The sequence below is a fragment of the Triticum aestivum genome, chromosome 5A (assembly GCF_018294505.1).
Source record: "Triticum aestivum cultivar Chinese Spring chromosome 5A, IWGSC CS RefSeq v2.1, whole genome shotgun sequence".
NCBI classification, from domain to species: domain Eukaryota; kingdom Viridiplantae; phylum Streptophyta; class Magnoliopsida; order Poales; family Poaceae; genus Triticum; species Triticum aestivum.
In genome coordinates this window covers 534,778,244-534,790,365 of record NC_057806.1, presented here as the reverse complement: position 1 = coordinate 534,790,365, position 12,122 = coordinate 534,778,244, and the positions used below count along the sequence as shown (strand labels likewise).

General features: G+C 42.6%; 1 protein-coding gene across 1 annotated transcript; it reads left to right on the top strand.

Annotated features, from left to right (window-relative positions):
- The first annotated feature begins 604 nt into the window (after window positions 1–604).
- On the top strand, window positions 605–5,628 carry LOC123104554 (chaperone protein ClpD1, chloroplastic). Its single transcript, XM_044526426.1, has 12 exons — window positions 605–1,403; window positions 1,779–1,954; window positions 2,065–2,294; window positions 2,393–2,501; window positions 2,594–2,721; window positions 2,978–3,079; window positions 3,154–3,435; window positions 3,519–3,625; window positions 3,714–4,008; window positions 4,113–4,346; window positions 4,728–4,958; window positions 5,055–5,628. Exons 1-12 carry the CDS (start codon window positions 832–834, stop codon window positions 5,367–5,369), a joined length of 2,781 nt encoding a protein of 926 aa, XP_044382361.1. The 5' UTR covers window positions 605–831; the 3' UTR covers window positions 5,370–5,628.
- Window positions 5,629–12,122: the final 6,494 nt, after the last annotated feature.

Below are 12,122 nucleotides of genomic sequence, written 5' to 3'. Positions count from 1 at the left end.
TCGGTGCAGGTTCACACTGCGTGTATGGAGATTGACAAAGGAGTGGCTTGGACTAGGGGCACTGGAGACCCAACAATGGTCGGCGGAGCACAACGTCAAGTCTTGGTGGACGAACATGTCGAAGCCCAACACGGCGAACCGGAAGGCCATGGCTTCCCTGACTATGCTTGTTGGTTGGGTCATTTGGAACGAGAGAAACACTAGAGTTTTCAGGAAGAAATCAACGCCGCCCTTCTACATTCTAAAACTTATCCAAGATGAAGCGAAGCTTTGGGTCACGGCGGGAGCTAGACATCTGAGTATCATCATGCCGCGAGAGTAGCTACTGCTTTCTTTTGTTGTCGGACGGGCTATGATGTGAAGCCATTAATCATGTACTCTAAAACTCTTCTCCTTTATTAATGAATGAGGCAAATCTTTTGCCTCTGTTTCAAAAAAAAAAAAAAAAAAAAAAACCGCCGTCCCTTTCCTCCCCACGCCGACGCACAGTTCCTGATCGTTCTCGTCGGCTCCACGCCTCCACCCAGGCCAGCGGCCTCGTTTCCTTGCGTGCTTCCTTGGCCTTCCCAGCGGTATTTGTATACGCCATCTTCCTGCAGCTGCAGCAGTACTCATTCATTCATTCGCTCACCCAGCTACCCGGTAGATACACACCACTGCTGATACGGTTGCGTACACGCGAGAGTGGCTCGATTACGTTAGCATAGCACTAGCCACTATTTTGTTCATTTCGTCTCATCGGGGATCTGTCACTTGCACCACGCTACTAGCAGTAGTTGCTGCGGCGACTCCCCGAGAAAGGAAAAAGAGGTTGCTGCGGTGATTCCAACCATGGAGGTGTGCTGCTGCTCCACCTCGTCCTCCCTCCTCGCCAGCGGCCGCTTCGCCGCGCCGGTGGCGTCCGCGCGGGCGCGGCAGTGGGGCGCGGCGGGGGGCGGGAGGGCGGTCGTGCTGGCGCACCCGCTGCGCCCGGCTGCCGCCCCGAGGCCCGCGCGCCGGGCGCGCCGCGGGGTGACCCGGGCCGTCTTCGAGCGCTTCACGGAGCGGGCCGTCAAGGCGGTGGTGCACTCCCAGAAGGAGGCCCGGGGGCTCGGGGAGGGCGCCGTGGCGCCGCGCCACCTGCTGCTCGGCCTCGTCGCCGAGGACCGCTCCGCCGGGGGGTTCCTCTCCTCCGGGATCACCGTCGAGCGCGCGCGCGAGGAGTGCCGCGGCCTCATCGGCGCCGCCTCCCAGAAGGCGGGCGGGCTTGACACGGACGTGCCCTTCGACGGGGGCTGCAGGCGCGTCTTCGAGGTCGCCGTCGAGCTGTCCAGGAACATGGGCTGCAGCTTCATCTCCCCCGAGCACCTCGCCATCGCGCTCTTCACGCTCGACGATCCCACCACCAACAATCTCCTCAGAAGGTAGCTACTCCAATTATGTCCAGTGTCCAGGAATTCCCCTTTCCTTATTTATTTATTTATATTTCACCACCAATTATTCATTCATTGTGTTGCCATCTACTAGCACTGATGAAATAATCATATTTATAGCCAATCAATTTATCACATGCTGAGTTCATCTTCCCTTGTGAGCTGAGCACAAGATACTACTCCAAATTATGACCCATATAGCTGTACAAATAGTAATACTAGACACATAAGTTAACATAAAACTAAAACAAGGTCCCCAGGAAGTAACCGATTATACTCATTTGTAAGATCATGTTAGGATTTTCTTTACACCATCATCGATCAGACTCGTAGAAAGAAAGAAAATTGACAACTTATTTGTTGTAGCTTGGGAGCGGATCCGAGTCAGCTAGCGTCAGTTGCAGTCACCCGACTCCATGAAGAGCTTGCAAAAGATGGCAGAGATCTCGCAGGAGCATCTTCTCTCAAAGTGCCCGAGAAAGCACCCGCTGGAGCTGGAGCTGGAAGATCTGCCTTCAGCAAATCCTTAAGCAAAAAGAAAGGTCAGGAGTCACCTATTCAAGTGTCAATAAAAAAACAAGTCATCTATTTGTATGTATTGAAGCCTATGATTATTATTTTTCTAATACAAGTCATGGGATCTCTGTTTCAGATAAAGGCGCGCTAGATCAGTTTTGTCTAGATTTGACCACACAAGCCAGTGGAGGGTTTATTGACCCCATTATTGGCCGCGAGGAGGAGATCGAAAGGGTAGTTCAGATAATATGCCGGCGAACAAAGAACAATCCCATCCTTTTGGGTGAGGCTGGTGTTGGTAAAACTGCGATCGCCGAAGGGTTGGCTCTTCGGATTGCAAATGGAGATGTCCCCATTTTCCTCGTGGTAAGCTTGAATTGCGAGTGACGGATACAGACAGGTTTCTGCATTTATGAAATTCTCTTGCATGAACATCAATAGTATTCCCAACTTAAATCATGCAGGCAAAGCGTATAATGTCACTAGACATTGGCCTGCTTATTGCTGGCGCAAAAGAGAGGGGCGAACTGGAGTCCAGGATCACTAGTTTAATTCGTGAAGTCCGTGAAGCAGGTCAGTTCGATCGTAATGCAATCTAAAATGTTATCATATTTTAATATTCTATACTTGGTCTTAAATACTAATGATTGTTTGTTTCGCTGCAGGTGATGTTATTCTTTTCATCGATGAGGTTCACAATCTTGTTGGATCTGGAACTGCTGGAAAGGGTAAGGGTGCTGGCCTTGATATTAGCAATCTACTGAAGCCCCCACTTGCCAGAGGTGAACTGCAGGTAATAGTTCATCCTGCTTCTTAGTACACACCCTGGTTTCAAAATACATGGTGTATTAATTTTTTCATAAGTCAAACTTTTCTATATTTGACCACGTTTATACAAAAAGTAGGATGTAGATATTTTTTTCTATTAACTTGGTCAAACATATAAATGTTTGACTTTTGAAAAAAATTAACACTCCACCTTAAATGTTAAACAGAGGGAGTATATATTAGTCATATATCGTTATCTTATGGGCAATATTTATTTCCAGTGCATTGCAGCTACAACTTTAGATGAACACCGGATGCATTTTGAGAAGGATAAGGCTTTGAACCGCAGGTTCCAGCCAGTATTTGTAGATGAGCCTAGCCAGGTAAAGATATTTTCCTTTGAAACTTTAGTATATGCATATGTTTGTTTCTTAACCATCCTTCAAATATAATGCAGGAAGATGCTGTGAAAATATTACTGGGTCTTCGTGAGAATTATGAAACTTATCATAAATGCAAATTCACTCTAGAAGCCATCAATGCAGCAGTTTATTTGTCAGCAAGATATATCCCTGACAGACAGCTTCCTGACAAGGCTATTGATCTTATTGACGAAGCTGGCAGTAGAGCTCGAATTGAATCATATCAAAAGAAGAAGGAAGGACAGTCTTCCGTTCTCTTAAAGGAGCCGGATGAATACTGGCAGGAGATAAAAGCTGTCCAGGCCATGCATGACGTGGTAGATATCTTGCACTGGTTATATTGTTGGAAGAAAAAATCCATCTGATGATATTTAACATTTTCATGTCCTTCATTACTCAGGTGTCATCTAACAAGATGAAATATTCTCCGAATAAGAATAATCAACAGAATGCGAGTCTTAACACTGAAGCGCCACATCAGGATAAGGCCGAGCCAACAATTGAGGAGTAAGTTCTCTCTTGTCAACCTGTCACACAGTAATCTCTGTTCCCTACATATCTTATCAGCATGGAACTTAATGTAAAAAACATGCAGGCCTATTGTAGTTGGAACAGAAGAAATTGCAAGAGTTGCCTCATTATGGTCGGGTATTCCAGTCCAACAGCTGACTGCTGATGATAAAAAGATCTTAGTAGGACTGGATGATGAGCTTAGAAAGCGTGTTATTGGTCAAGATGACGCTGTTGCGGCGATATCGCGGGCGGTGAAGAGATCACGTGTAGGCCTCAGTGACCCTGACAGACCTATAGCTACGATGCTCTTTTGTGGTCCTACAGGGGTTGGTAAAACCGAGCTTACCAAAGCTCTTGCGGCGAGCTACTTTGGATCGGTAAGTCACACAATCATGTCCTGATCATCCTGTTTTCATGTCACCGATGTTTTGAATGTTCCAAAGGATGTGGCTTGACGGGGTGCCTTCGCTGTTTTGAACAGGAATCTGCTATGCTTAGACTAGACATGAGTGAATACATGGAGAGGCACACGGTGAGCAAACTGATAGGCTCTCCTCCAGGGTACGTTGGATATGGTGAAACTGGTACTTTGACAGAAGCAGTCAGGAGAAAACCATTCACCGTGGTACTGCTTGATGAGATAGAGAAAGCTCACCCTGATATTTTCAATATCCTTCTCCAAATTTTTGAAGATGGGCATCTGGCAGACTCACAGGTACTTAACCAGCATATCTTGATAATATATGTGCAACCCCTGTTGTTATATCTCCACACATAAAGTGCAAGCAATATATTCTTAATTTTAGAGGTTTAATAGTAGAATTATGGTCCACGTTTCATCAAGACTAGTCCCTGGAGATTTTATTCTAAAATTTGCTGAGCCATTCAAACTCTTGTACCACTTCAAGTTTGGTGACTTGTTCTTGCACAATTCTTGGATGGAACTTACTTCAGTAAATCCTAAACCTCCCAATGAAGTTAGATGTGGCATAGCACACAGATCCAGATGCAGTAGTAGACTTATTCTTCCATAGCTTTTGTCTTAGGTAGTTCATGGGTCTCTTTGTATGCTGAAAAACCTTTCTGTGGAATACAGGGTCGCAGAGTTTCGTTCAAGAACACATTGATTGTCATGACATCAAATGTTGGTTCTACGTCAATTTCGAATGGACGACGGAGCATGGGTTTCTCAACAGAGGATACTGAGTCGAGCAGATATGTCGCGGTGAAATCCCTCGTGATGGAAGAGCTGAAAGGATTCTTCCGTCCAGAATTGCTCAACAGGATTGATGAGACGGTTGTCTTCCGTCCTCTGGAACAGACTCAGGTCTGTCTCTCACTTACCCCTTTGTTCTGAATTCGTACCTGACGCCGCGAACTTCAACCACATGAGACACTAATGCTGTCCATGAAACACTTGCAGATGCTAGCGATTCTCGATATCCTCCTAGAGGAACTGAAGGGCAAGCTCTTGGCCGTCGGGATCGGCCTAGAGGTCTCCGATGCCATGAAGGAGCTGATCTGCCGAGAAGGCTACGACAAGAACTACGGCGCGCGGCCGCTGAGGAGAGCCATCACCCAACTGATGGAGGATGTCATCAGCGAAGCGATCCTTTTCGGCGAGTACAAGCCTGGCGACACGATACTGGTGGACACCGACAGCAAGGGGAAGCCTTGCTTGAGTCGTCTGAACCAACCACCGATCGTCCAAGTGTCTGACTCAACACGGACATTCTGAAGTGAAGCCCTTGGGTGGTAGACTTGGTAGAGTAGAGGCCTAATTTCCTGTTCTTTCGATTTCGAGTAACGAGATAAGTAGTACAGTAATTCTTTGATAGGTAGATACCAAATATTCATTTCGTTATGTACATAACATTGAGGGAATTCGTCCCAGCATGGTCTTATTCGGCAAGTATATATCCAACTGTATATTGTCCTCCGGTTTATGACAAATATAATTTTGAAACGGCTGCATGGAGTCGATATTTTGGACTAAAGATCACTGAATGCAAACTTTGTTTTTCTCTTTACTGCATGCAGTCGGTATTTGCAGCTGCTTTTTAAGAAAGTTCAGTAACTTGTGTTTACACTCTGCAACACTGCCAATTGAAAGACAAGCCATGTACATGTGGCCTTTTTATTCAGAATGATTCGAAATGCAGCATCTGATTTAGAAAGAAAACAAGTTCACATAGAGGCCATTTGAGGTATCAAGTGTTGACAGACTCGTCTTTTAATTTGGTCAGCCTGGGGTCATGGGGAATCTTCACGTCTCTCAAAGCACTAGAGCAACACCCCTAAAAAAAGCACTAGAGCAACATTAATTGGAGTTATGAACACTTCTTACATGCATAACTAAAAGGGCATCCAACATAATGCCCTTGCCATTTTCACCTTCTTGTTTCATTCAATAAAATCTCATCTTCTATAAACCTCCAAATATGTTCCAATATTATTGAGTATATAGTGTCTGCCATGCCATATTTAAAAGGGAAAAGTAGAGTAAATTGCACAAAAAACACCACATATGGGGCTAGCGTAACCAGTGGGTGCCACATTTTGGACAACTCACGTCTAGCCTTCATTTTTGGGCCTAACCAGTAACAAACAACACTGATCGTAGGGAATCTTGACTGTGCAGAATGCACAAGGCTTGTACAGCGACGGTGACTCACTTCGGCGTCAAGGATTCCGACTGCATTTTTGTCATGGTTTTGGAGGCCCTGGAGAAAAAAAAAACGAGGTGGGGTAAAACTTTGTAATAATAGAACTCCATGATAATAATAGAAAATCTTAAAATGGTCAAAACTTTAAAAAAATGTTCAGAATTTAAAAAATCTTATCATTATTAAAAATGTTTGCTTTTGAAAAAAGTTTTCCCTTTTTTCATTTTTATAAATTTTCATAAAAATGTTTAGACTTTTAGAAACAAGTTCGTGCTTAACTTTTTTAATGTTCGTACTTTTTTATAAAATATTCACAAATGTTCTAAAATATGTTTGCGTTTTTCCAACACAAATTGTTCATTTTTTTTACTAAATATTCTCAAATTTCAAAAGTTTTCATTTTTAAATAAGTAAAAATAATAAAAACTGAAAGCCACTGGAACAGAAAAGGAAACTTAAAGAAATTGCTTGCTGAGACTGCTCATTAAAACCACTCGCTCGCACATGAAAGCGGCATAGTGAGCCGGCCCATTTACGGTTGCTCTGTGCGAGCATAATTTTTTTAGTCACGCCGTGACAACCCAATTCCTGTTTCGCACTTATACCACCGTTTATAGTGTTATTGGTAGAACACGGACCCCCCCCCCCCCCCCTGGTAGATTCTTTATGGGCCCGCCCATAGAAGGCATAGGTGAGAAGCTCCCTTCCCCGATTTTGGGAAACTCTCAAAAGCTTGCTCGGCCAGTGTTGGGAAACTTCTGGAAGCTTTCGGATGGATATTCATTTTTTTGGGACTGATATTTTTTATTTTTTTCAAAGCTCACTTTTTTACAAATTTGTGAACTTTTTCAAATCCGTGAATTTATTTTAAAATGTATATTTTTCAAATTCATGAATGTTTTCAAATTTGATGAACTTTTTTCCAAATTCGCGAGCTTCTTTTTTCAAATTCCATGCTTTTTTTCCAATTTTTTACACCTTTTCATATCCGTGAACCTTTTTGTAAATAACTGAACTTTTTCTAAATCCATGGTATTTTTCATATTTTTATGAATTTTTTAGATTCATGTTCTTTTACAAAGTCAAGCGGTTGACGGTCGCGTCAACCATCGACCGAGCGAGACCCGCGACCCGAGCGACCAGTCACGTCTGCTTTTGTTTGGTTAGACCCAGGTGAGGAAGCGCTTGAGCGCCAGAGAGAGAACCGGCGCTAAAGGTGCCATATAGGAGCTCTGGAGTGACAAGTAGGAGCTCCCATTACATATATCAATCAGGCAAATTCACTAACCCATCGTTTTTCTCTAAAGAAAAGATAACTAGCCCATAATCACGAGAAAAAGAAGGTCCAGTGCTACTTCCGTCATAAATATATAAGTAAATATTTCAACTTTAGCAAAATATATAAGTAATATTTATATTGCTCAAGCAAAATATTTAAGTCATATCCTAACTTTAGATGAGTATATAAAGAAACGTGTGTTCAATAATATTCAAGCTAAATCTGTGGCGAAGCTAGCAGCAAGTTACGGTTAGGGCTGAGCTAGCTTCAACGGTAAATTCTCAAAATTTTCTATACTTTGTAGAAAGAAATTATAAGGGATCTTGGTACTAGGCCCAGGGCTATAGCCCTAGTTGCCCCAGGCTTGTCTCCGTCACTGAGCTAAATGTATAAATACAAATACATGAAGTCCTAGAGAAGGGGCAATCTAAATTATCATATTTGACAAGTAATTAATTAATTAAGAAAATATTCAAATCTTTTATTATCACTTGCAGTAGGAAAATATATTATATACTTGAGATTGTGCCAAAATCAAATTTGACATTTTTATAGAATCGTGGGAAAAGCTATGCTCTGAACCTTGTGGTACCTGTCCTTGGCCTTGTGGTTGACGTCTGTGTACACGATGGCTTGTCTGTTGTCAGGCAGGATGATTGCTGAGCCCGACCAGCAGCTGTACTTGTTGAACTTGGTGCTAGGCATTAGGGCATGTACAATGGAGGCAGCACCAAGGTGTTGCCCTAGTAGTATGGGTCCCAGCGTGGTCATCTTCCTCCTCCCAACCACACATCCAACGCCATCTCTCCTCTTCTTTTCTTCTCTCTCCTCTCTTTTTCTTCTCCGTCTCATGGAGCAGCGACTTCTTCTGCAGGCGAATCTGACACACTGCAAGGCTACTGCACTTGCTCCACGCTGGCATCCGAACCTAGTTGGCAGCGGGGCATCAGGTTTGAGGCATACCGTTGGCCATGCCCTTATAGTCGCCCCTAGCTCGACCTAGTTGATGATGTCACACAAGAAGGAGCCCCCCTGGTCACCACACGATTAAGCCGCAACTGGTCATGCGAGGGTTGTATAGATAGAAGACATGGTACTGGGGGCAGAGCTGTGTGTGGCGGGGGGAGGGGGGCGCCCCCATCTCAAGACAAATCACTAGGGAAAACATTTTGGGAGGACTTTAGTGGAAGAAAATATAGGAGCTCCTGTTCCATATCAATTAGGGAAACTCACTAACCCATCCTCCCCCCCCCCCCTAAAGAAACGATAACGAGCCCATAATCACGAGACAAAGAAAGCCTAATACTACTTCCATCATAAATATATAAGTAAATATTCTAACTTTAGTTAAATATATAAGTCATATCTTAACTTTAGATGAATGTACACACAAACATTTGTTCAATATTATTCAAGCTAAATGTATATGCACAATTCACAAATACAAATAATATCTGACAATAATTAATTAATAAGAAAATGATTCAGATTTTTTTATTATCACTTATGCTAGAGAGAACATATATATACTTATACTTGAGACCGTGCCAAAATAAAAATTGGCATTTTTTAATAAAAGCTTGTGAAAAGCGATGTTGTGAACCTCGTGGTAACCGTCCTTGGCCTTGCGGTTAACGTTAGTGTACATTATGGTTGGCATACCGTTGGGCAGGATGGTCGCTGAGCTCGACCAACAACCGTATTTGTCGGATTTGGTGCCGGCCTTCTCTAGCTCGACCCAGTTGATGAGGTTCTACAAGACGGAGTGCCCCCACACGATTAAGCCGCGTCAGGGTTGTATTGATAGAAAATATGATGCCGGGGTAGAGCTGTGCGTATTTAGGGGGGGGGGGACAGGGCGCCGTCCCCATCCCAAGGCAAATCATGAATAAAATATTACCATCCGCTGCCTCCCTAACAATCAAGCAAACTCACTAACCCATCTGGGGGGGGTGGGGGGGCGCCACCCCATCCCAAGACAGATCACTAGGGAAATTATTTTGGGAGGACCTTAATGAAAGGAAATATAGGAACTCCCATTTCATATCAATCAGGCAAACTCATTAACCCATCTCCCCCCTAAAGAAATGATAACGAGCCCATAATCACCGACACAAGAAAGCCTAATACTACTTCCGTCATAAATATACAAGTCAATATTATAACTTCAGCTAAATATACAAGTCATATCTTAACTTTAGATTAATGTATACATAAACATTTGTTCAATATAGTTCAAGCTAAATGTATATGCACAATTCACAAATAGAAATCATTTTTGACAACTAATTAATTAATAAGAAAACGATTCAGATTTTTTTATCACTTATGCTAGGAAGAACATATATATACTTATACTTGAGACTGCGCCAAAATAAAAGTTGACATTTTTTCAATAAAAGTTTGGGAAAAGCGATGTTCAGAACCTCGTGGTATCCGTCCTTGGCCTTGTGGTTAAGGTTAGTGTACATGATGGCTGCATAACGTTGGGCAGGATGGTCGCTAAGCTCGATCAGCAACCGTATTTGTCAGACTTTGTGCTGGCCGTCTCTAACTCCGACCCAGTTGATGAGGTTGTACAAGACGGAGTGCCCTCACACAATTAAGCCGCGCCAGGGTTGTACTGACAAAAGAGATGGTACCGAGGGTAAAGTTGTGTGTATTTGGGGTGAGGGCACAGGGCGCCGCCCCAACCCCAAGACAAACCATGAAGAAAATATTCTCATGCGCCACCCCCTAACAAATTCATGCTTTGCCTTTTGCCTCCCCTAACATCTCAGTCATGCTCCGCCAATGGATGGTTTCACCCCTTGTAGTACATTGACCATGCGTGCACGAAATTTCATCAATCAAAAGTGCAATTTACAATATAAGGAAAACTTTTATTAGATAACAATTGTCTCAGTTAAGTTAATGACTGACAATTTCTTTCATTCATGACATGATTATATTGAGGCCTCCTTTGGTTTACAAGAATTTTGTACAAATTCTAATAGATAGGAATTTTGTAGGAAAATTTTCTTTGAAGCCCTTTGGTTTATAGGAATGGACTCGTATTCCTATGTAGGACAGGAACCAACCTTCACATTTCAGAAAAAAAAAATACTAGCCTAGACTCGATGAAAAAAATATATATTTACCCTATGCATCAAACATCATCTTTTTCTCTATAGAAATTGAGATACATACCATCTCACTTCATATGATTTTTCTATTCCTATGATATTCCTAACGAGCTTAGGAGAAGGGCGACATACCATTGGGATTTGGTCTGGCAATAGGAGAGCGGAGCAACCACCATGTAAAAGGATGAAAGTAGAAAATATGCCGAGTTAGAGGCATATTAAACCTTTGCAAAAAGCATAGTATTAAATTAGGACAATGACCTCTTTAATCAAATGGCTATTACTGAGGATACAACCCAGGCCTTTCGTGCAAGCTAAAGTAACTCTCATTTCCCACAAAAAAAAGGCAATGGAAGAGCCTAAGTGCCTAACTGTAGGACCGCCGGCATGCTTGATGCTTATAGGACAGCTAGTGTCGACAAAGCACATAATATAATGCATAAAAACCTACAGAAGACTACGGGGCTGTTTGATTTGTGACTAAATTAGCCAAAGATTGCCACAACTAAGGTTAGGCAAGTTTGACTAACTTAGCTAAGCGCTTGGTTCAAGCCACATCTTAGGGAAGCCATACTTGGGCCCCACATGACATACACACAAAAAGTGTGGCAAGATTTCCTTAGGCTTGCCAACTTGTGCCTTTCATTTTGATAAACTAACATTAGACAAGTTTGGCAAAAATGTGTGGCAAAATGTGGCAATGCTAGTCCTAAAACCAAATAACCCCTACGTATTGGCAACTACGCCCTCTGTTCTCACTTCTCAGATGTAAGAACTGCCAAAATGTCTTATATTTAAAAACAAAGATAATAATTCTTACTGTTATTTAAGTCAAGATTAATGGAAAAAGGACGGACTTATTGCTTGATAGCATTAAATTCAGTATTATAACGATATAAAACTAAGTCCGTGGAAGTGAACCGTCAGTTATGGCAATATATGCTTGCAAAAACTAAGGTGCATGTGTTTTGTGTGTGCTTTTTTTATGAGATTGTGATTGACTAACTAAACAAAGTATAGATGATGTTTAACTTCGATAATCAGTACAATAAGCCGTATTCTTTTGAAAGCTGAAATCTTGATGGTTAAATCATATGCAGCTAGCTAAATACACACAGCCCTTTCATTCATGATCTTGTATTAGATTGTAACTCTGTTGCTTCGAAATAAAAGTCCCTGATTACCTGCAAAAGGAATACACACACCCCAAAGATTTAACTGTACATTATAAAGAAGATTCTGTTACAGAGCAGAACATGAGCGGAAAAAAATCAGTTGAACTGCATCTACCTACATAACTTCATGATCCAAAGACAACTTTTAAAAAAAAAATTGGCAAGCCGTAAGCGCGAGGAAAAGGAGCTCAACTCATCTATGCAGCAGTGCATCAATTTCCCTTTACTACACAGCCCGCCGCTCTG

Excerpts from the sequence above, each read along its gene's own strand:
- LOC123104554 (XM_044526426.1), top strand. The coding sequence starts at position 832 with ATGGAGGTGTGCTGCTGCTCCACCTCGTCCTCCCTCCTCGCCAGCGGC. Across the intron at positions 1,404-1,778 it reads ACCAACAATCTCCTCAGAAG|CTTGGGAGCGGATCCGAGTC; the intron begins GTAGCTACTCCA and ends TATTTGTTGTAG. Across the intron at positions 4,009-4,112 it reads CGGCGAGCTACTTTGGATCG|GAATCTGCTATGCTTAGACT; the intron begins GTAAGTCACACA and ends TGTTTTGAACAG.